At 25.8% G+C, this 25,538-nt stretch overlaps 1 protein-coding gene and 1 long non-coding RNA gene across 4 annotated transcripts; one reads left to right on the top strand and one right to left on the bottom strand.

The window, feature by feature from the left end:
* Positions 1 to 374: 374 nt before the first annotated feature.
* LOC114121473 (fizzy-related protein homolog) lies at positions 375 to 25,132 on the bottom strand. Of its 3 annotated transcripts, XM_027983832.2 has the most exons (14): positions 24,473 to 25,091; positions 10,275 to 10,339; positions 6,905 to 7,078; positions 6,709 to 6,846; positions 5,367 to 5,494; positions 5,208 to 5,304; positions 3,505 to 3,834; positions 3,222 to 3,407; positions 2,598 to 2,726; positions 2,422 to 2,516; positions 2,098 to 2,269; positions 1,833 to 1,990; positions 1,521 to 1,679; positions 375 to 781 (listed from the first exon to the last, which is right to left on the bottom strand). In XM_027983832.2, the coding sequence occupies exons 3-14, from the start codon at positions 7,070 to 7,072 to the stop codon at positions 733 to 735; spliced, it is 1,809 nt and encodes a 602-aa protein (XP_027839633.2). In that variant the 5' UTR covers positions 7,073 to 7,078; positions 10,275 to 10,339; positions 24,473 to 25,091; the 3' UTR covers positions 375 to 732. The 3 variants fall into 3 exon arrangements, with proteins under 3 accessions (XP_027839633.2, XP_027839635.2, XP_027839637.1); XM_027983834.2 differs by lacking the exon at positions 10,275 to 10,339 and having other exon boundaries at positions 24,473 to 25,094; XM_027983836.2 differs by lacking the exons at positions 375 to 781; positions 1,521 to 1,679; positions 1,833 to 1,990; ... (8 more) ...; positions 6,905 to 7,078; positions 10,275 to 10,339 and adding an exon at positions 16,428 to 19,672 and having other exon boundaries at positions 24,473 to 25,132.
* LOC126550821 (uncharacterized) lies at positions 14,425 to 19,674 on the top strand. The gene is made up of 3 exons (XR_007604846.1): positions 14,425 to 14,540; positions 14,928 to 15,033; positions 19,534 to 19,674. It is a non-coding gene; the product is annotated as an uncharacterized LOC126550821 (long non-coding RNA).
* Positions 25,133 to 25,538: the final 406 nt, after the last annotated feature.

The following is a 25,538-nucleotide window of genomic DNA, read 5'->3' as shown; positions in this document are numbered from 1 at the left end:
TAAATACATAATATGAATTACGTAAAAACGAATCTATTTATGAAACTTTTTTCATATTTTTGCATTTTAAGTCATATTTTCCTTTTTTAGTTAATTTCCCGGTATTTTTAATTAAATTCCATCAATTAACATTTTTGAAAAAATGAAAACTTTTTTTTTATTTAACACAATTTTAATAATTTAAAAAAATGTTTCACGTGAAATTCAAATTTAATCAACATTTATTATTATTATTATTATTATTTTTACTAAAATACATTTTTATGCATGTAAAATGTAATATAATAAATAATGTAAAATATCCTATAATATTAATATGAACATAAAAATTAAATTAAAAACTATTTTAAGTACATTTTATATTATAATTTTTGGCATTTTATATTGCATTTTAAGCGCCTATTTTATTACATTTTTTGACATTAAAAATGCATTTTTTTTTATGTTTTTTAGTGCATTGAATTCACAGCCCTATTTATTATTATATTGATACTAATTCAATTATATAATAATATAGAAGATAAAATATAAAATATAATATTTTAAAAGCCATACCAATACTTAAGATAGAAATGAGGAGAAAATCAAATACATTTTTATAGTAAAAAAAAAAATGATAATCCTGGTTCAAAAACAATAAAAACATTGAATAATTATAAACAAAATGTTATATTATAAACAAACACACACCATTTTCTCTCCATTTAATTTAAATTTAGAATATTGGGTACCTTAGTATAATCCTTTATTACTGAACTCTTCATTTAATAAATCTAAATTCCTAAAACATATAATGATTAAATTAGTATCAGATAGTTAAATTTCAGACATATATGTATTCAGGAAACTTACAAATAAAATGTTAATGAATTACGATTAAGGTTTTAACCCTTGATTAAATAAAGTATCAATGTTAATGTAATCAATGTTTTAAATTTAAAATTAACTAATCATTTTCATCCTCACAAAATTAGCAATACAGTAATAATAAACATATATAAAATATAACCAACAAAAACTAGTTGGATATTGTTGAATTACTCACAGAATTTATTGGTATTTGTTTTCACCAGTAGTTTTTAAGTTTGTGCTATTGCCCTTATTGCCCTATTGACAAGAAATAAAGTCCAACAATACCTCGAAGTTGTTTAACGGTATCCAACAATTTAAACTAATATTTTAAGTTATACAAAAGTTATTTAGTATTAATTTATGCCTTTGGCTGCACAATTTAAAAAAAAAAGGTTTCCCGCCGAAAATAAAGTTTAACGAATTCTATGAGTAATCAAAGAATGTGTAATAAATTAATAACTTATGTACTTACAAACCTGTTGGATATATATATATATATATATATATATATGTCTATTATGGTTGTACTACTAACTTTAATGGAGTCATTTAAATATTTGAAATGCAATAACTTACAAACTATTAAAGATCTGTGTACAATCAATTATTAGACCATTTCAAAAGTATATTATATAAGTATATATTTATATTTTTTATAGTATGTTTACCTTTCATTAACAGCTTTAAATAGTTCGGGACGTTCTGCCATTGAAATAGCCAAACGTAATGTACTCCAAATAGTATCCGATAAGGCTGGACTTTGAAAATTTGTACTCACAGCTGACGCTTGTTGGTTCAGTGCTTCTAACAAGTGGTCTATGGCTTCCCTGTTATATAATAGAAACACATGTATTTGTATTTTAAACAATAGTAATAACATAAAATAATAATTTTCAACACGATTACATATTGGTGGAAGGGCTAAAAATTCAGAAACAACAAATATTAAATGGTATTATTAAATTAAATAAATAAATAACCTGTATGTATCAAGATGAATACAAGTAATTCCTAGATTATAACGAGCCCTTACAAAACCAGGACATAATTGTAAAGCATTGTGATATGCTTCTATAGCTTCTTCACATCTACCACCATTAGCCAAAGTTGCACCTAAGCGATTCCATAAACGAGCATCCTGTAGAAGTATGTGGTTTAAAAATAACATAAATAGGTAACAGAATTCTTATTTTATAATATATTATTTTATACTAATTCTTTGTTCTTAAGAATATAATTACTCACTTTAGGTCTAATTTGAAGAGCAACTTTAAAACAATCAGCTGCTTTATCATTTTCATTATTAAGATTAAGCAATACACCCAATCCATTTTGGACATCTGCATCTATATCTCCTAATTCTACGCTCCTTTGAGCTGCTTCTATGTACATTTCCTTTACAGATTCATATAATTTTCTAGAAAATGTAAGAAATGTTTAATCTTATTACTGTGAAAAAAATTGAGCTGAATAAAAAATATAATATTTTTCATTTTTAAATTTTTTCTAAGGAAAAATTAACTATAAAAACTATAAAAAAAAAATAATCATTCAATAAAAAATACTTACGTAGTAAATAAATATTTCATTATAAGCAATTCTTCTTCTAGTTTTGGTTTTGATTTTACAATGTCTGAGTATTTAGGATTTTGATTCAACCATTCCTAAATAAAAATGTATTCATAATCAAAAATTAAATATCAATGTTTCTTTCAAATTATAACTAAAGATAAAATTAATATTACCATAAGCATACGACAAGCTTGTAAATTGCAACTTTCATTTGTATAACATGCCGCTAAACAGAGTACAGCAGTCAAATTTTCTGGTTGAAGATCAAGACATTTGTTTAATGCATTTATAGCTAGCTGATCCTAAAAAAATATATATTTATAAATTAATTTAGTAACAATAGTTAAATATATAGTTAATGATAATAATTATCATATTATAGTTGATAATATTATACAATATATATACACAAAAAAAAATAAAATTTTTAATATAATTAATTACTCACGCATAAACTAGTAATACAAAAAGTAAGATTTAACTGTACATATTATATCATACATTGGTTTAAATTTAAAAACCAACCAGATAATGTTGAAATAACTTCATAGTTAAATTTCTGTACATTATAATATAAATGTATATTATACTAATATCATGGAATATTTAATTAATAGAAATCTTATTTTAATGAAAAAAAAAATTTAAAGTAGATAAGAAGTTGGAATAAGTAAATAATTAACATGAACATAGCTAATTTAACATTTTATACCTACTTATTTTAGAAATAAGTAAATAAGCATTTATTTTTTTATTTCGTATTTAGTTTAAACATTATATTTTAAATATAAATTTACTTGTTCGTTTTCAGCTTGAGTAGTACCCAAAAGTTGCCAAGCTTCTGCATTGGAAGGATCATGTTTAACAGCTGCTTCAAAGCACAAAACGGCTGATGGTAATTCACCATTTTCTAAACGACGTTTTCCCTCAGTTAATGGATTTTCTATTGAGTCCATCTCATTATCTGGAGTGAAACTATATTCCTATAAAATAAAAAACATTATACCTTACATAATTTTCAGAGAACCTAAACAACAATGAAGTATTTTAATTGAAATTTAAAAATATGTATATGTTCACTTTTTTTCTTTCGGCGTTTTTCATTTCCTCAAATTCAGAATACCACTCTTGGAAGTTAGGCGGGTCATTTCTAATTTCTATATCACTTTCACTTTTGTTAGCTTCAGCCACTTGATCAGTCAAATTCGAAGATTCTTCTACGACCATATTTGGTTTGTCTATTCCTGACGTACTAGGTATCATTGTATCCAATAAATTATTCATTTCCAGTCCCTGGTCAAATTGATGAAAATTTTGATTGACAAGTAATGGGTTCCCATACAACTCAATTCCAAAATTATTGATTGGCATACCGATACTATTTTCAAAAGATATTCTACTTTGAGATTTCTGAAAATAATAATATGCATATTATGAATTTAATACCATAATTAAAGTTATACAACAGTTCATTGTTTTAATAGTTAGTTTATATTGAGCTATGTTATATTTTTTAGATTAAAGACCAAAGTATAATGTAAATTACAAAATAAATACTAATGTATTTACAAAATCCTTAAAAGTATAAAATAATTTTATCTTTTGGGTGATCCACTTTTCCTCCAAAATCAACCTTTCCGTTTACCGGCAGTACAATAATATACATTTATCTTTTCCATCACAACAAATTTAATTTTTATATTTCGGTAAACTCTTATTATGAAAACATGTGAAGTTATTAATAGTTAGTAATAATTTTTAAAATAAAAAAAAAATTAAATAATCGTTTATTAATTAAATATGTTTACAAAAAAAACATTAAGAAGATGTCGTACTGGCATGTGTTATCTCCATCTTATACACTTACAACATATTTTCGTTCAATAGTTTCATAGTGTGCTATTAGTTTTGATACTACAGTGACACAGTGTATTGACAAATCATACAATTTAAAGGTAAGATTATTATCTAGAGCCCTATGTACCCTTTTATTGATATTATTTTAATGTAGGTAAGTTATGATCACTTTAAAAAGTACAGTTTCAAACACTAAATTAAGTCATAACACTCATAACTTAATTAAAAATAATAATATCCATAAAAGTCTACATGGAGCTCTAGATCTTACCTTTAAATTTTATAGTAGGTCAATTCACTCTAATACCAATATAAAAATAACTCAACATTGTATATATATGTTTTATTATTAATTATAAAGAGGACACACATTCGCATTTTAAGGGGCTGAACTTAGGCAAATTTTTATATTTTTCATTACAACTGATTAAAAAACTAGTAACTAAGTAACTTATAAGTGGGCAGAATTGAGTAGTTGATACTAATATGATATGTTGTTTAATGATTATTATTTATTAAATAATAAGGAGAAACATTTTTGCATTGGAAAAAACCAACTTTGCTTCAATTTTAGATATGAAACCAAATATATGACAAAAAAAACTTTTAGTGCGTATTGTGCAGTATAGTTTAAATATATATATATAATAAATATTATATTATATATTAAACATTTTTAAATAAAAAAAAATATTTTCAAATTTGTTAAGCATACAAACAAGGAATTTAAAATTAATAATTTGTGTTTTTAATATTAGTAATACTAAAATAATAACAATTGTATTATACTATTGAAGTTCTTCTAATTTGACAGTGAAATTTTGTTTTTTAGTTAGGACTAAGTGTAGCCCTAGTGATTAATATCGGCACAAAATAGTTTTTAACAAATTATTTACTGACGTGAGGTACGCTATTAATAAAATTACCATAAAATTGTGACTTGATACAGAATTGATACCATCTAAGATGTTCATATTTTCTTTACTTTTATCAAAATCAAAACGAGATTTCATAACATTAATCCTGAAATTATAAAGTAAACAATTAAAAAAATGTAAATTTAGTAATTGTAATAAATAACTTACTCTTGGTTTTGATAAGATTGCTCTATTTCTTTTACCCATTCAGAATTATAACCAAAATCATCAATTTCATCTTTAATCAGCATTTTATTGTCTTGAGAACTCCAAATATTTGGATCGAACAACCGGTCCTAAAATACAACCACAATTTAAGAAAAACAATTAACTACAATTAAAATGTATATAATATACTTATATAGAATACCTACTAATAAAAGATATTATGTGTATTGTGTGTGTGTGTGAGCATAGTTAAGTAATCTATAGTCCATATAGCAAGTCTATTGAGTTCATGATAGTTTAGGATCGCGCGTCAATAACGAAATGATTTAACTCTTTTTAGCGTGAGTAATTTAATTTGAGTTCATTATTAGTGTTAATATTATAGTATTATGGTGAATTGGAATACATCGGCAGTCGATGAGATATTTTACAGCAATGAATACGATATCTGGATATCGTAGAGGGTAACAGCCAGACATTCAGCTTGTTTAAGGGTAGATGTAGATTGACTTTGTTTGGTTGACTTTAAAGTTTAAATAACCACATTATTGCCTTATCAACATGCAGTCACTAATGTGTTAGGTATTATCGGTAAGTCTGAAGTATATATATTGAGCATAAGGCATAAATGCACGAAGAACATTTATACTTGTGGTCGTGGATATCGGCTTTAATTCCCGCTCTAATAGAATACGTAAATCCATGACCATTATACCGTAAAACTGTAAAACGTAAAGCCGTTATGGTTTTGAAGGTATCGTCATTATTAACTTATTATTTCACAAAAATCAAAAATGATATAAAGAAATCAAAATACAAATTTATTTTCAGATAACAGAAATAAAACAATTAGTGTATATTTTGGCTCAGGTGTAGTTAGATTTATTTAGATCGCTCCGTTTTTATTTATTTTATAATTAATTGTTTTAATCAAAATATGAGCATGCAAATACCAAGTATATAGCGTTACTAGTACATCAATTATAATTTATAATATTGTATTCAATCCTGTTGTACCGTAGTACCGTGGTATATAATAGGTAATTAATATCAACAGCTATATACTGTAATGTATAATAATAACAATTAGCTAATTTATATATAAATTAATAATTGAGATTATTCTTATAGGTATATGTAATTTTAAATTAATGTACGTTAATTTTATTGATCTGCCGCATTTAAATAATAATTTTTAACCGTTATTGTAATAATTACTATAATCTATAATATAAGTTACATGTTTTACACATAGTAATATACACTATACTATTATAATATTATATTTTTGCAAACATTCATTTTAAATAACCATTCAAATTAATCAATATAAGATTGGTACCTGTTTTTCAATTTTTTTTGTAAATTGCGTTGGCCAAGCATTTTCACTACTACAACCTTCAATGCCTCTCATGTTAGCTAAAAGGTCGTCCATTTTAAAAGTATCATTTTCCATAGAACTAAAAAATTGATCTGCCAACTAAAAATAAACAATTACCAAAATATAGTCTTCAATTTATCAATAATATTTTAATTACCTCTCCTGTGCTTGATTCTAAAAAACGTTGATCATTACTCTCTGCAGTTTGTATTGATTGTTTAAGATCTTGATCCTTAAATGCGTGGTCTTGAACAAAATGGGTGGATAATTTAACTAAAGAATTGGAACCACCGCAATCACTCTCAACTAAATCACGCACCGACATTTTGAACTAAAAAAATACGTTATATAATGTAGTTATTTTTATCTCCTTATTAGAAGTAATTTCAGAATATTTTATACATGGTTCCGATATATTTTTTTCCAAACTTAACCCCAAACATCAATGCATCATTAAAAATTTTAATAAAATACTTTAATTAATTGTTGGTGCTTTAATACAATGTTGAAAACTCAATAATAGAATAACAAAAAACTATTTCACTGAAACTATTTCAGTATTGTAGGCTGTTCAAAACATATAGAACCACCAAAATATAATACTACAAACAGAAATATTATACCTACATAGAATATAAAAAATTGCCAATATTTTGTTCATGTCAGGTTGCATGAAAAATTGATTTAATGGTTCAACAAAATAAGTATTAATAAATATTTAGCTAACTCTTAATGCCTATATAGGTACAGATATGCTTATAGTCCTTATTTTATCGAAAATAATAGAACCCATTCAAAAACCATTTCAATAATTTATAGAGCTTTCCTTAACAATTGGATTTACGAATCTTATAGCTTTGGGGCAAGGTGAAAAAAATCTAATCGGAAATTATACTGCGACCTGTTATAAACATAATAATATTTAATCTAACAATAAATTAAATTTAAATTAAAAACTACAACAAAGAAAAACATATAATTAATCAAGCTAAATATGGCTAAAGTTTGATACTATAGTAATTGACATAAAATCCGATTATTCAAATTATTCGGATTTATTGATTTGTTTTTATTGCCTAGTACAACATATAACAATATCTGTAAAAAAGCGTTGGAAATAAAATACATTATACTTTCAAAAATGTGTAGAAATTACATTTATTTGAATGTAAAAATGGGTCATTGAACTGGACATCACAATTGAGTCGGTCGGATATCCAAATTATTTAGATAATTCGGATTTTTAAAATCCTAGTATGTCCATCACTATATAGAATAGTTGATACCTTATTTTTGGTATATAAAAATTAATAATACACTTTTTGTATAAATTATTTATTTAAAAAAAAAATTGTTATATAGGTACTCGTTTTTTGATGGGTACTAAAAATTTGTTCGTTTAGTCCAGTATAAATTTCCTCCCAAAAAATAATACCGCTATAAATAAAGAAATTTGTTGTGACACCGGTTCAAAATGTATGAATACCGGTATAATTTTTATTAATTTAATAATATACTCTGCTGACCAGTTAAACAAGAATATAGGATGTATTTAATATTATGCTCGATGAGTTCAAAATTGTAGAGGTTTATTATTATGCATATAAATGCATAATTTACATTAATATATTTCAACTAATAATTATTGAAATAATTCTTTCAGGTAAATATAATTTCATTCAATTTAATTTATATAATCTGCGGTATAATATTGTATTTAAATAATTGCTAATCTTAAACAGTTTTGTATAACAAATTGACTATATTGAAATGGAATTAAATAAAATAACAATAAATAATAGCAAATGGTGTGTAAATTTTTCTTTTGTTTGTGTAGCTATAATTACTAATTAGTTATTCTTATTAGTAATTTTGACTTAAAAATTTTTAAATAAATTAAAATTAAATTACTAGTAAAACTATTTAAAACTAAAAGGTATACGAGTATAATAATTAGTAACTGTGGACTGAGGTTACTTATAGAGTAGCCTCTTGTGAATGGTGAGTTAGCCCGAAGCCGACACAGAAAACAGAATAACTCTGGGCCTAACTGCCTAAGGATTCCACCTTGTCAACATTCTCCACTAAGACATTTTAAGAAAACGTTTAAGTTTTTATACCTGTGTTTCTCAATCTTTATATTATAACAACACACTATCAAAATATTTCATACTTAATTATACCTATTTAATTTTAATTGATAATATAACATTAAAAATAACAAAGAAAAAATAAAATATAAAAAATTACGATAAATATCGATAACAGATAACTTATTTTTAGTCATCATAGAAATTATATTAGGGAATTATAGTAATCATAGAAATTGTAGTAGATATTATATCGTGTACCTATTAATTTTACTATTCAAGTAAATACTGGCAAAAATATTTGAACATTTTGCGTCATGTCATAAACTTTGCGATACAGTGGTTGAGAAAAACTACATAATGCTTTACACAATACTCAACTTCAAAAGTGGTATCCATTAGATTTGTAAAAAACGAATACAATTTATTCACAAAATTAATTAGGTACATACAATTTAAATTTAATGTATCGACGTATCGTATTCTATAATAAATTGTATTATTCGACCATCGACTATATTCGTCAAATGTCTTGCCTGTATAATGTGTATACAATAAACATGTATACAATATGTTCATAGTCCATGGACCATGGTATTACTTATTATTACTATTGTTCAAATATTGCTACTATATCACTATATCAAGGTTTCAACAAAATTCTATAACAAACATTTTTATTACAATGAAAATAATAATTGACGACGGTCGATGGACGCTGACGCGACAAACCGATAACATTTTGACGGCAATTGAATAGGTGCCTAATAAATTTTACTGACACGGTGACTATTTTATGTTATAGACGACTAGTAGCTAGTACAATAAGTCTGTATGATGCCGTTCTGAAATTGATAATCACTAATCAGTTAATTTAAAGACGCTGCTCGATAGATTGTAAGACGATGAGTCAATGCGTGTAAATAAAAAGATTAAAAGAAGTTAAAACTACATTGAACCACGATAGAAGTATATGTTTCACAGGAAATAATTTTTTTTAGCGATTCTATAAAAAAAATAAAGTTAAAGGATATTTATTTATATTAAAATAACAATAACTAATTAGGTAATAATTGTAACACTGTACATTAAGGTGTATTATACAAAATATAATAATTATTTTTGAATAATTTGACTGATAAGTTCTTTCTCATCAAAAATTAGGTGATTATTAGAAAATAAAAATAAGAAATTCAAAGTACCTATTTACTGATTTTTTATCCTAAATTATTTACATAATTGAATTGCTATAACTTTTTATAGCATATCTGCACATGTACCTATACAAGCATGTATTAATCACAAGCACTTATATTAAAAATAAAAGTTTTAAATTATAAAAACATATTCAGAATATGCGTTTTAATAATTGAAAAATAATATTCGATTAAAAAATATATTAAAATAAAATATAATATAATATAATATAATACATACATATTGGAATTCTGCCAATAGTCCAAATCCAGCTGATGTCAAAGGTAACTTTAATCAGTAGGTACCTATTAAAGTAACAACAATTTAATAAATAATTCTTGAGGTTGAAAAACATTTAATACAATTTCAGTAAATTTGGTAAAATAAACTAAAATAGATGTAAGTAGATTATAATATTTAGTCTTATATTTTACAATTTTTACTTATAAAATATTATATAATCCCAATTTTTATTTATAAACAACCGGAAAATTGAGTACAAGGTTAAAAAATATAACAATAAACTATTGTAATTTAAAACTAGAACTAAAATCATTCAAAAATAGTTGATCCACCTTTTTTTATCATTATTAGATATTGCAAATGTACACGCTGTACATAGATAGAACAATAAATAAATAATACAATGTAATTTTTTTTTGTATGAATACATGATTGAGGAAATCGTTCATATTGAAAAATTCTCTGAAAATCTTTTAAGAAAATTATTCGCTAAATATATGAATTAAATTAAAATAGGTAATTTTCATTTAGTATTCTTAAATAATTTTTCAAAAATAATAATGATGGCACATTAAAGATCAAAGAAATTTATAAGCTTTTTATTCTTTTGTATGACAACAATACAAAATATATAATTAATTTCATATTACGAAGTAGAAAATTATTCAGAGAATTTAAATTTACAAAAGTTAAATTTCAAAAAATTAGTTTATTACCTGTAGTGTATAGGTTTTTTAGAATTAAAAGTTTAGATTAATGGAGTAGTGAGCCAACATTTTACGGGGTAACCTCGCATGCCAGTATCACTTCTACTCAACAAAACATTTAAAACTTAGAAATCATTAGCTACTCGACCAAAATTCAATTTTTATACCAAAAAATGTCTTTAAAACATTAAGTTTTGGAATAAGTAAATAAAAATATTGTTGTCATTTAAAAAAGTAAAAATAATAATTATAGCGATAAAAAATAGTAAGAATTATAACTCAGGGAAAAATATTGTTTTTGACCACTTAGATTATATGAAATAAATATTTTTATAAACTTAATAAGTTATTTTTCAAAATAATGAATGTCTTATAGATTAAATGGATCACCGGTTTACAAATTGAATAGAATAAAAATATTTAAGGAAAAATAGATATTAATTTACAAAAACCAAATCAATGGTCTATATTTACAATTTCTACTTCACATATCACATTATAGAATGTGCACTGTACACTGTACATAATATTACATTATAACGGTAACCATAGGCGTTAATTGAGAGGTGGGGCTAGAGGAGGCAACTACCCCCTTGATATTTTATAAAATGTATTTATTAGGTATATTTAGTCACCAAGTATCTTTAAGTATACGATATATCGACATAAAATAAAGTTTGCCCCCTCCATAAAAATTGCCATATAATTGTATATAAGTTATGCATATTATGACGGTGACTTGTCCAGTAACCAAGCTGAGTACCTATAATAGAATCATCGATTTTCAAACTTAGAGAATTATTGTAAATCCGATTTAGACTTGTATAGTATTCTAGTAGATCAAATTAAAAAATATATGTAAATAATATTTACGAGGGAAATAGGTACCTTCTATAATTCTATACATTTTAATTCACTTTAAAAAATAGCAGAAATACATTTCGTGTTATTTGTTTACTGATTACCATACACGTCCATACAAATAGATATATGTGTAATATATTATGTACCTAGGTACATTATAATAATAATATATGCATGTTGCATCATACACTCATACTATATAAACGATATAAGTAGGAATATACACAAACTATATGACATATTCGTATGACGCTGAATATTTAGGTTCAAGGGCGTCATATGGCGGGGATATGGGGGAGGGGTTGTGAGATGTGCATTCCCGCCAACATTTTTAAAAGACTTTTTTGGCCTGCCAAAAATAAAATATAAGGATTGATATACCTTAATTTTGTGTGTTTTAAATCAGATATTGTCATATTGAATCATATTGTTTTATGAAAATAGATGTTTTAATTTTTATAATTCTATGGTGTCTTATTTAATTGAATGAGTTTTTAAATTAAAATATGAATTAAGTGAACTGATTCTGTGCCATTATGAGTACGGATGTCCTTAGAAAAATGTCAAGTTTTATTTTTAGCTATATAGTTATAAATTTCAAGTATAAGATGAAAAGCTTTTTTGGTTGTATATTAATTTATAATAAAGGTGTTTATACCTATAAATTTAACTATAAAATGTAAAAATTACTGGAAATCACAAAATAAATATAAATATATTTAAAGCACCTACACATAATTAGACAAAAATAGTACTAAAATAATGATATTTTCATACTAATATAATTATCTATTTATCTTAAATCAATTATACAAATTTACTGATATTTGAAATTCTACAGTATGGAATATGGATATGTATAGTTATGAGGAGAGATGATTCAAAAGAATTGGGGTGGTTATGGAAATGAATAGGTATTGGAGGAAAGAGAAGGAGAAGAAAAAGTGGTTAAAAAAAATAGAGAATGACAAGGACATTTTTGCTATGGAGGTATAGGACAGAGGAATCCAACCCTGTATAGCTGGCAAAAAAGCAAAGGAAGTATGTCCTCTCTTAACCCCCCCCCCCCCCAAAAAAAAATGACCACCAAAATGGCCTGGTAAAAAATTTAAATGGGCCTGCGAAAATGTGCATTAACAAAAAAAAACTCAAATGACGGTACTACTTAGGTTAGTGATGGAATATATAGAATTACCTACCTACATTAGTACACTTACCATGAATCACGATTATCGAATTATTATATTTCAAATACTCATAATTGCACGAGTAAAATTTGTATGTTTTTATTAATATTGTTTTAAATCGTGCGCTGAATAGCTCGCACGAAATGTTAAATGTTACTTATTAGTTAATGTTCCTCACTTATAAGATTATTACCTACGATAATAGCATGGACCTATAATGACTATAATAACGCGCTACATTGTGATGGTTAGGTTTAGGTCGATAATTTATTATACTACAATATTATTGTCGTATTGGTAAGTTAATTTGCAATTATTTGACCGAATAATTTTACATACATTATAATACCCATGACCTGTGCAAGTGTCATTATCCTCGACTACGACTACGTACGCAGCGGAAATAATCGGTGGTTATAACTTATAGGTAGGAACGTTACGTACTTGCATAAATAATACATAATATAGCAAGGTATAATCTGCAACGAGTTTTATGGATTCTTCAATTCAATTAAAATAACTGACATTTTACATACGAATGAGCTTGTATTTATAGCTTGATTACGGCAGTTAGCGTTAAGACGTATGTATAATAAATCGATTTATCATTTACATAAAACGTTAATATTAAATAATTCTAATTTCTTTTAAATATACACCAAAAACGATACGCGAAATTAAAATAGGTAAGTATATTTATAACATAAATCGGATATTTCCCGGTACTTGTACGTAATGACCTATCTGTTTCGTGTTTACCGATAATATTTTTAAATCCGATTATTCCGATTACACACTGCAGCCGTAGGTACCAAAATATATACTATTAATAATAATTAATAATGTTGTTACCTGTTCGTGATTAGGATAATACTATATAATATAATATAATAAAATATAAATGTATCAGCGATCATTAGATATTAGATGTAATTACTTTTATGAAAAGACAAGTACGTACCTACACGAAAACCGAAAACGATATTTCTTCCGACGGTTTGTCGTACATTCATTTACACTTTGGTAGGTACGTTACCAACAAGACGTAATAATGATCGGGTTCGATAACCTTATACCAGATGGCAGATAAATAAATAATAATTGCGATCGTTTTTGATTGTGCGCGTTCCAAAGACAATAATAATAATGAATAAATGCGTATGTACCTGCTCGCATCGCTAATTAATCGCAAATCGCAATGTCATCGCAATATTAAACCTGTACGATGAGCCGATAACAATTAACAACTATATAATATTATTACGATCGACGAATTCAAAATAATATTATATTTTTGAACGACTCTCAAGTCTCTACATACCATTTTACTCATTAGCCATCGATATGCATACGATATATTTAACGCTAATAGATACGAATTAACGATAAATGGCTTATTAGCGAGTGGACGGCCCGGCGGCTGCCGACACTATACCTTGGTACTTAAATTTGATGTAAAGTGCTTACCTATTGGTTATAACTTATAAATAGGTATTAGGTATAAGGTAAGTACACAAACTATAAAAATAATTATTACAAGTAGGTATCCAAGTACTGTAAACAGCTGCATAATTTGGTATTAATATTCTTAATGGGCAATGACTAATATGCAAGTTGTACACACAATTATCGGAGTAACAGACGTGCCAACTTTTATAGGTTCGGCCTCTGTTTGTGTAAATGGCGCATTTGAGTGTGCCAGAGGGGGTAAAATATTGACGATCATTCCTTAAAGCATTTATTTTAAACGTCGTTTTTTATTATTTTAACACGGTATGCTTAACGTGTTTGTTTTATGCTGTTTATGGTAGAAGGAGTGATGTGCGATCCTACGATTAATCCTTATTATTCTCGTGTTTCCGGGAGCAATTTGTTTACAAAATGTACTTTAGACAGGTCAACGAAGTATACACGAATGTATTGCCACACAGAAGCGAGCGGTCAGCGTATACGTCTCGATTCACGACTATAGGAGTCACTCCAAAGTCCAAACACACGGTATGTGTAACCTAACCACTTATATTGTCCGTACCTAATGTGTAAAAATAGATTACGATATTTGTTCTAGCTGTTTAACATAAAATACACACGTCTTATACCCCACCGCATCGAGTGTAACACATATTTATATAATAATATTAATATGATGTATATTTGATCAGTCGATATCTATCTTTGGATAGTACTGAGGTCAATTTCCTATATCTCGAGAATCTCTTGAACAATTTTATTCATTACCTATATACATTGTTATCCAAGTACTGAAATAGCAGCTAGGTACCTATCTAATTTGTATGCTCATCATACGTTGCTTTTTTATAAGGTCATTGTGCACGTAAAAATCAACTGTGGTATGGATACAGAACCTAGTAAGTACTTTATAGTACTATACAATGTATCAATGTATGTATTACTTATAAAGTATAATATAATAACATCACCATTCAAACCAAACCAAATAATAATTTAAGATAGAAACATTAGAAACGGTTATATACCAATGTCAAAATAGGTATGAAATAAATATTATAACGTAACCACTAAACTAAGCGTTTAAATAGTTAAAACTAGTTATATTTCTAAGCTATTCGGCAATTGGTGGCTAGAAGTTTTAGAACATAATATAAATTAAATAATAATTACATGTTATATTGAAGATTCAACTTTAATGGACAACTGTTATATTAGGAATAAAAATGATGTATTATGACGTATAGTGTATAGTATAGAACTTATTTTAGATTTTTTTTTTATGAAAAATACAATAAAAATGTAAACATTTTGATCAATTTAACCAAACAAATGTCGATTCTAATTATTTCTGAAGGAAACATATTATAATAAAATAAAAATAATAATAAGTAAAACAAATATGTCTACACTTTATGGGATTTAACATAATTCATTGAGTATTACATTAAAATAGATATAGTAGTGTTGTAGCATGCCCATTATCAACAATTATAGTTCTTATTAGTTATTTATCTTTATGAACTTTATACAAATTAAGAAGCCAACCTACTAACTACACTAGTTAGTCAGTGGTTAAACTACCATTTGTTTGTCACCCCCACTAAGTCAACCATTTATATTCCTGTTGAGCAGTTAAGCTTAAGTTTATTTTCTTAACTTAAATAGAGTATAATATATTAATTAAATTATATTCAATTACTTGTAAAGTTGCATACAATTATCCTAAAAATAATGTTTTGAATATATTTATAATTTTATAATGTATATAAAAAACCCCCTAAGTACACCATTATTACAGAAAGGAAGATGAAGTAATGGATTCATCGACTGTTGAAAGAGACAAGGCGCAGTTTGTTGAAGTTGTAAAATGCACATACTAGACAATATTATGTAACTCAAATATAAAATAATAAAGTTGGTTTAAATTTAATTCTACATAAATAAGTATAAATTAAAATTAAAAAGCGTTTAATAACAAATTTACCTACTATTTGGTGCAGCATTCATGTTGTATACTAACAAAATTATTCTAAAAACCATAATTATTCTTTAATAGTAAAAACATGAAAATTGGATGTTTTAGAATGATCAAAACCAAGGTACAATTGAATAAATGTAATAATTAAGGTTAGGTTTATAAAATAAATTTAGGTATACAATAAATACAAAAATAAACATTTAGTTAAATTTTATTTAATCACCCAAAATAATAAATGTATACTCTTTACAAAATAAATACTTGATAACATTTGTGCACAATAATAAACAATTATACATCAATTGATCTAACAGTTGTGCTTTACTTAATTGTTAGATCAATGATATGTATATTAATAAAATAACAATATTTTATTCATTTATCTTAACATTATTTACAAGTGTATCAAAATATGACTATAAAGTACCATTTTGTACCTATTTACTTACAAAGGGAAAATGAGATATGAACACATTATATTAATTTTATATTAAACATTATTATAAATAAGAAAACAAAATATTAGTTATTTAGATAGGTACAATGTAAAAATAATAACTAAAATAAGAATATTTGGTAAAAACATTCAAATTTATTCAAATTTTATGAACTACCTAAATGAACTTTGATGTTAAGTAAAAATAATTTAAATGAATTCTACAGTCTGTCACGATCAATCCTTTAAACTACATTAATGATAAAAAATTATAATTAAAATGATAACAATGGACAATTTTAGTAGTTATTTTAAATACTGGTCTCTATAAATATCAATGGAATATAATATGAGTTAGGTAGTTAAGAATTGAGATAGTAAGGTAAGATTAGTTAAGAAAGCTGATTTTTCTCATAGTTAACATACAATTTTGAAACAACTAAATACCAAGTGTAATAATTATTAATACTACCAAGTTGAAAAACTATTTAGATTATTATTAATTTAATCAAGGTGTTTCAACTGGTTATTATAATAATACTGTGAACTATATAGTAAATAAGTAATTATTTATGAATATTATTTCTATAGAACTGTAAAATAATCAAATTTTAATTTTGAAAAAAAATTAAAATATGTAATCAATATATATTTGAAAAATATGCTTGCTAAAAAATTCAGGTTACTAGAATTGTTCAAAATACTATGAATGAAAATATTTTTATCAATTTTTTAATGACATTAAAAATAACTAACAAATCTTAACTATACACAAGACATTAATTTATCACATTTTATATTTATTATTCCTATGGTTTTTAGTAGATACCTATTGCATTTAATTATTTATTAAAAGTTATCACTTGTACATTTAAAAATAAAAAAAAAAATATACAGAAATATAGTAATATAGTTCTCAAAATTGTTTAAAAAAAAAAAAAAATATATCGAAAAAGCAAAATCAAAACAAAATTAAATTGTTTACAATTTAAAATAAAATAAAAATAGTTAAGTTTGTTCAATGGGTAACAAACTGAAAAATGGCTAAAAGGCAAACAAAATATAAAATATATAAGAAAGAGAGATCAAGACATGATTAAATTTTTGGATCAATTATAATAATACACCACTTATCGAATGTTTGTAAAAAGATTTAGTTTTGACTTAGGTTCTTTATGTGAACGTGCTTTTGAAAATATATTCCAAAATCTTAATGTCTCATCTCCAGCTCCTGTTACTATGGATTCTCCATCTGGAGACATGGACAAATACAACACCCTGAATGTATGACCTGTGAGTTTGGCAATTTGACTCATCGAAGGATATTTCCAAACAACTATTTGATTTTGAGAATATCCGTGTGTACTAACTAACTCTTGAGTATTCCTAGACCAAGCAAGATTGCACACTTGAGATCCAGTGTCAATACATTGCATTGGTTGTCCAGTTAGTGTATTCCAAAAACGTATACATTTATCAGCAGTACCCCCACCACTAGTCAATAAACCTCTTTGATGGGGTGACCAGGCAATTGCTTTCACTGCAGCAGTATGTTGATGATATGTTAATTGTGGAGTGTATGCATGAGTATTCCATACATATAATCTATTATCATTACCTCCAGATGCTAGGTATCTATTATCTGGAGACCATTTTAGTCCACATACCTCTTGCCGATGACCAGCATATCTCCTACATGTGGATAAACTTGGACCTCTCATATCTCTTAAAAATATGTTACGATCTCGACTTCCCGATGATACAACATCACCATTCCATGCAATAGCACCGACTCTACCCGCATGTCCAGTTAAACTGTTGACTTGCTTTTCTGCAGCAATATCCCAAACTTCTACAGATCCTTCTTGAGTACCAAAGGCTAAATAATTTCCTTTGTCGTTCCAAGCAACTGAAGTAACAACATTGCCATCAGATGACAAATCACTAATCCTTGTAACTTTACTTGTAGTTGCAGACCATAAATAAACACAACTTCCTAGCCCGACAGCAAGTAAGTTTGAAGATGACCAATCAACTAAATTTAAATAAAAATCATCTTGCAGTTCAGGGGCATCAAGGACTTTATAGGGTACTCTAGAAATTTTTCGAGGGATTTTACGTGGCGATCGTAAAATTTCCTGACTTTTGGAGCCAAGTGGAGATAAAGAATAAGGAACCCGTGATTGAATATTATCAACTTGTTCAGGACTGGAGGAATAGTATTGGAACAAGTTTCGTTTGGTTGCTAAACGATCACGATTTTTATCTTGAATACTTATTTCACCAACACTAGATCCAAGCAATTCATTGTGAAGAATGGCTTTGTATGCATTATCTTTGTTAGCTGCTTCGCTTTGAAAATCTTTCTTACCATAATCTAAACCATATCTAATATCTGATATAATATTAAACCTTGCTGCAAGGTTATGTGCCTCCCGATAAGGTATAAACCGATCAGCTCGGAAACCATTAAATTGATCATAAGTTTGAACAGATGAACATGGTTGATCAGTTTTAAATTTTTTAAAAGATTTTAATTGATTTGGATCATCATCAACTTCCATTTCTTCAAGTCTTTTGAAACCCAATAACGTGTTTTCTTTCTCTACAGATTGTGACTTGGATTCTGCTGCTACTTGCATTTGACGGTTTTTCAAAACAACGTAGTCAGGACTCTTGGACAGCTGCGCCCTCAGTCTCATTGCAAATGTCGGATCCATTCCTTCATCCATTTCTGTGTTTATATATGCCTAACAAATAAATTCCAATACCATATAAATTCCCAAAAATGTAATGTAAAAATAAATAATGTCTTAAATAAATTATTTTATCAATATAATTTTAAATTTATGTTATAAAAATTAAAAATATAACGAAAAGTTTATCATATAAAAGCTAAATATCAAACAACTACTAAATAAGCATATTAATTAATTTTACCTTATTACTACCATACAATTTAAAAAGAAAATTATAATATTATAATTATTCCTATTTTTCCTATATTTTATAACTGAGAAGTTTTTCTCATGTCTGCCAAAATTGAAAATATTAGTTTAGATATAAAGTGAAAGATTCTAAAAATATTTTTATATATTTTATTTTATTAATATTTATTTAAATTATACTTACTATTATCTTAAATAATATAGATAGTATAAGTATAGGTAATATATTAGGTATATATTTATTTGTGTGGTAAAATACAAATGAATAATTTGAATTTTTTTTTTCATATTATGTAACTTCATTTCAAAATATTTTATATTTTATTAGTTATCAAAAATATAAAATTACAAATTTTAATTTAAAATACCTACTATAATCTTTTACTAGGTTTACTTTTTAAATTAATTCATCAACAAAAAAAAAAAAAAATTTTAGTAGGTAGGCATAAAAAAAAAGAATATGAATACCTGAACTATACATTAAATTCTTATTCTGATTACATAGAAACTTAACCTTTTTAATTTTATAATTAAAAAATCGAACTAATCAAGTTTTTATTTTTTTTATTTTACAATCTATGTTTAGTAATACAATAAGTAAGTTTGATCAAGCTATGCATGTTAAATAAAATATACCTACAATGAAAAATATTTAATTTAAATACTTGAAATCTGAAATAGACATAAATATTGTAGAGATCAATATTTTTACTATATTTGAGATATTATAGCTATAATATAATTATATAATCATAATAACATGTTTATATAGGTACCTATATTGTATACTTATGTTAAATTGAAATTTTAGAGAAAAAAAAATTACAAATTTTATTTGATAACATAGAATATTAATTATTAACCCAAAAAACCTTTGAATTTCCAAACTTTATGGTTTATACACATAAAAAGGTAAATATTAGAATCAATTGAATAGATAAACAAAACTTTAAAAGTACCACTACTATTCTAAATAATGATTATATACTAAGAAAATGAACAATAGGAACATTTCCTTATTATTTCAGAATCTTAAAAATATAATATACTCAATAATATACGTCATTTTATACGATTGACTTTTTAAATTTTAATTATAATTCCAGGAAATTAATATATTAATAAATATTTCTTAATTTAACTAGGTATTCATGATTTACCTATGTGTCAGATTTAGTTTTTATATTACTTTTTTAATTTCTCCTGACTTCTTATTATACAAATTTAATGATAAGAAAACTTAGTTTTATAATGCATGAGCAACAAATGGTTTAATAGTTTAATAAAAAGTGTAGGTTATAAGTTATAATATATTCAAATAATTAATTAATAATATTAAAAAATTATGAAGTTTCAAGATAAACAACATGGAAAAAATATTATGTTTAGATTTAAATATAGAATATAATTAAAGGTAGCATATATTATCATGTATAATAAAATCTATTTAAAAATTTATATTTTTAGAGTTGTTTGATTTAAAGGTAACAAAATAGTTAAGATTCCATTATAAATTATCACAGACATTATTATCTACTTATATATATTATACAATACATTGACATCAAGGCTATTAGTAAGATTTCAAAATCACACATCTACAAATCATTAAATTGATTATAATATTATAGAAGGTTAATCATTCACAATCCATCTAGATACAGTACAATCAAAATTATGTTCAAATATGTTTTTTAAATTTAATCATAAATATGATTACTGATTAGTTGAATGTGAAAGTAAATTAGTAAAATGAATACTATACAAAGTTTATATAGTTTAATTCAGATTAATTTATATAGTTACCTAATTCAATATTAACTTAAAAGAATTTGTAATAGGGTGATTAGAATGGTCAGTAATAAAAAGTACAATATTTCAATTTAATATTCTGTAAACCTATTAATAATTAATTAAGCAGGTAATAGGTAACTAACTACAAACTAAAATTCCTTTATAAAAAATTTTCAAGTAAAATTACCTACTAATTATAATAATTCTCAATAGATATGAATTTATGGCTAATTAACTAATGGTATACATTTAGTACCACCTTTCTATTTAATTTTAAATTAATATTAACAAATGTATAATAAAATTCTTAAATTAGGTATCCAAAGATTTAACAGTTAAAAACCACTAATATTTTATAAGAATATTAGAAAGAATTAATTGAATATACATGACAAGTCATTAAAAATATAAATATATATTTTTTTTAATTTGGTATCTACAATAGTTCAATTTATTTATTTTCTCTCTCTATTAAACAGGTACTTATGGAAAGGAAAAAAATAATATTAATTAATTAAATAAAACAAGATGCCTAATCTATTAAAATTGAAAGTGAGACATTTGCAATATTGAATACTAATTATGTGAAAAACTTAAACTTTTTTACTGATCTAAAATAATAGATACTGGGTAGATGTATCAAGAACATATATATTATATACCTATATACAGGGCCGGATTAAGGTTTTGGCCGCCCATAGGCTAAAAGAAATTTACCATCTAATTTATATAGGTAGGTAAAATTTGATATTTTGTTTTGACTGTTAAAATTTTCCGCCCTACCTAGGCTTTAACCTAAACAGTAATACGGCCCTGCTTATATATACAGGGTGTCCCGTGAGGATTTACCCATTGCGATATCTCCTGAAATAATGGACATATCATAATTCTGATTTTTTAATAAGACTCACAGGAATAAGAACTACAAATATTTTATGTTTTAATTTATTTTAATGTTTTGGTAAAAAAGTTAAAAAATATATTTTTTTATTTAATTATTTTCAAAAAAATCGAAGATAGCCATTTTGTAGAGTTAATTTTTCTGAAAATATTGACGTTTCAACATTTTGATTTCATTAATTTCCTGATTTTTAATATTTTTTCTAGTTTCTAGAAAAACAGTGAATTATTTAATACCATAGTGGTAACAAATACAGATAACGAGATATCGCAATGGGTAAATCCTCACGGGACACCCTGTATATAAGCTACTTCTATCATAATTTTTTTTTTTTTATAGGTAGCTCGCTTAATTATTTAATACATTAGTATTGATCATTATAAATAGGCTTATACCAAAATTTATTTACTTTAAATATACAGTAATCAAACTATAATAAAAAAAAAATGGTTATTATAAATAAAGTAACAATGTGATCTACCAAGTTCTACAAATAATTAATGCAAAATAAAATAAAAATAATAAATTACTATATTACTGACATCTCAAGAGAATATTTTATATCTTAGGTTGGAAAAAAATATTTTGTGTATATAGGTAGTCAGTCAAATGTCAATATTTCAAATAATATATTTTTGTGTCTATATAATACCTTCAACAGTTAATGATAAAAAAATAGCTATTAAAATACTTGCAATGATTATGCTATCCTTTTAAATAATGAATATTAAATTTTTAGAATTTAAATAATAACTCGATAATAACACTTTTCAAAAACTGTATGAAACAAACTTCAAACATTCTAATTATACAATGATTTTATAAATTTATTATAGAATAGTACTATATTGTAAGAAACATTCAGAATTTTACAAAACAAAATATTGCTTATACATTAAAGTCTGAGAACAAAGAATCCATGATAAAGTAACTGTAGGAGATCTATAATTAATAATGGGTTGCCAGACAGCAGGAGGTAAGCAAAATTGCAACAGCTCATCAATACAAAAATTAATCATTCAAGTTCGATAGAATTAGTACCACTGGAGTACATTTTTTTTTAATAACATAAGATGAAATAAAGAACTACAGTAGAAACTCGATTAACCATCGCTCTGTTATCCGTCATTGGTCACCGCCGAAAAAAAAAGTTAAATATGAAATATTGCAGCTAAAAAAGCTAGAACATCAAAAAAAAATTATTTTATATAATATTTTTTAGTTTAATATTGTTTAGTGTGGTATATATACAATATGTAATAAGTATGAAATTTATTTTAATAATAAACACGTAAAATATATACATATAGGTACTTTTTTTGCAAAATTTCTGTTAACCATAAATTCGATGAACCATCATTATAGACTATCCTGATCCCTATTGTGACGGTTAATCGAGTTTCTACTTTAAGCCAAAATTATTTTTAAAAATAAAACTCTCGATAAAACCTGGAAGTTAATACTAATAATGTTTATAAATAAATTGGTTTTTATTTAGTTCAAAAAATGTCAAAATTACTAAGGTGTTAACATTTTTATATTTTTTTTTAGACAATTAGGAAGTCAAGAATATCTATTTATTTGCAAGCTTATATAAGTCGATAATTTAAATAATAGTTTGTGCCTTAAACACTAAAACAGGAGGTGTTATACTAGGTAGTTTTATTTTGGATTGTATAAAATTAACAAACCATAATATCACACAAATGCAGATGTGATGCTTCACACTGATTATCCTCTAATAGCCTTTTGTCAAAATTGACAAATCAATGTATAAGTAGATAAAAACGACATATCTAAGTATCTTTGATCGACAACTATCAATGTAATTTATAATGATTATATTAATATATTATTATTTATTACTAATAATATTATTGTTATTAACTTGCAAGATAATTACTTACAGCTCTTGATAGCGATTAAAGATTCAATTCGGCTTCAAAGACAGTCGTCGATGTTTTTTCGTCACTCAGCAGTTTGCGGCAATTGAAGTGTTGAGTCGGCTCACTAGAACATTTTTTTCGTTTCCGTTCGATCGACGCGTACAATACGTAACGATTAATTTATTTTATACTACGTGGACTACTTATGTATTAGTAACGTATATGCCTATGTCAGATAACGCGTCAAACGGACCTGGACAGATGACAAGTTAGATCTAGAGGACGGATCGACATACTAAATAAATAAATAATCGCCGGGATCGTAAAACGTATAAATTTAATAAAATTACACAACTCAACGATCGGCATACGCAGATAACGTTTGGCCACTCGCCGACCGAACAATAAAAATTCGTGTACGGTTGCGGCGGTGACTGGGGGTACTGTGATGACGGTCAGACGGTAACGGTAGTGGAAATCAAACGTACAACATTAACATTCATTAGGCGACGGCGGTACGGCACTCGACAGTTGCAGTGTTGTAGTCTTGCATCTTTATTTTGTATTGTCACTGGAGTACACACTACCTCCCTATCGATTTTCCGTTCGCGTATTTTGGCCACAGTGCAACCACGTCTTAGAATAAATGCACCGCTGCAGTGCTGACGATGGGGTCAGTTCGGTCCCCCAATAAGCGACCACCAATCGGAAACCATCGTCGCGGCGGTGCCGTTCCGTTATCTTTCGTATTAACGTCGTTATCAAGCTCCGCCTTATTTATTTTTTTTAAATAGTATTATGATAATGTATGGCGGTGTTTTTAATTTTTAATAAAAATTTCATCAACAATCAACGTTTTCCCATTTGAGTCCAAAATGTTGTATATACCAGCGATTTTTGGCCTTGTTATCTTCATATTCCCGTAAAACGTGTCAGTAACAGCTTAGATACATACAGCTTAGATGCTTTATTACATAAAGATGTGTGCCAATTGTTTGTCAATTTTATTCGTGTAATAAAAACTAGCGATTAAAATCGTAAATGCCAATCGACTTATGTGATGTATTCGATACTTTTTTTCTTAAAT

The sequence above is a fragment of the Aphis gossypii genome, chromosome 3 (assembly GCF_020184175.1).
Source record: "Aphis gossypii isolate Hap1 chromosome 3, ASM2018417v2, whole genome shotgun sequence".
NCBI classification, from domain to species: Eukaryota; Metazoa; Arthropoda; class Insecta; order Hemiptera; family Aphididae; genus Aphis; species Aphis gossypii.
This window is presented reverse-complemented; position numbering and strand designations above follow the sequence as displayed.

Excerpts from the sequence above, each read along its gene's own strand:
- LOC114121473 (XM_027983834.2), bottom strand. The coding sequence starts at position 7,072 with ATGTCGGTGCGTGATTTAGTTGAGAGTGATTGCGGTGGTTCCAATTCT. Across the intron at positions 3,835-5,207 it reads TATCAAGTCACAATTTTATG|AAATCTCAAAGTAGAATATC; the intron begins GTAATTTTATTA and ends TATTATTTTCAG. Across the intron at positions 2,727-3,221 it reads CTCAAGCTGAAAACGAACAA|GATCAGCTAGCTATAAATGC; the intron begins GTAAATTTATAT and ends ATATTTTTTTAG.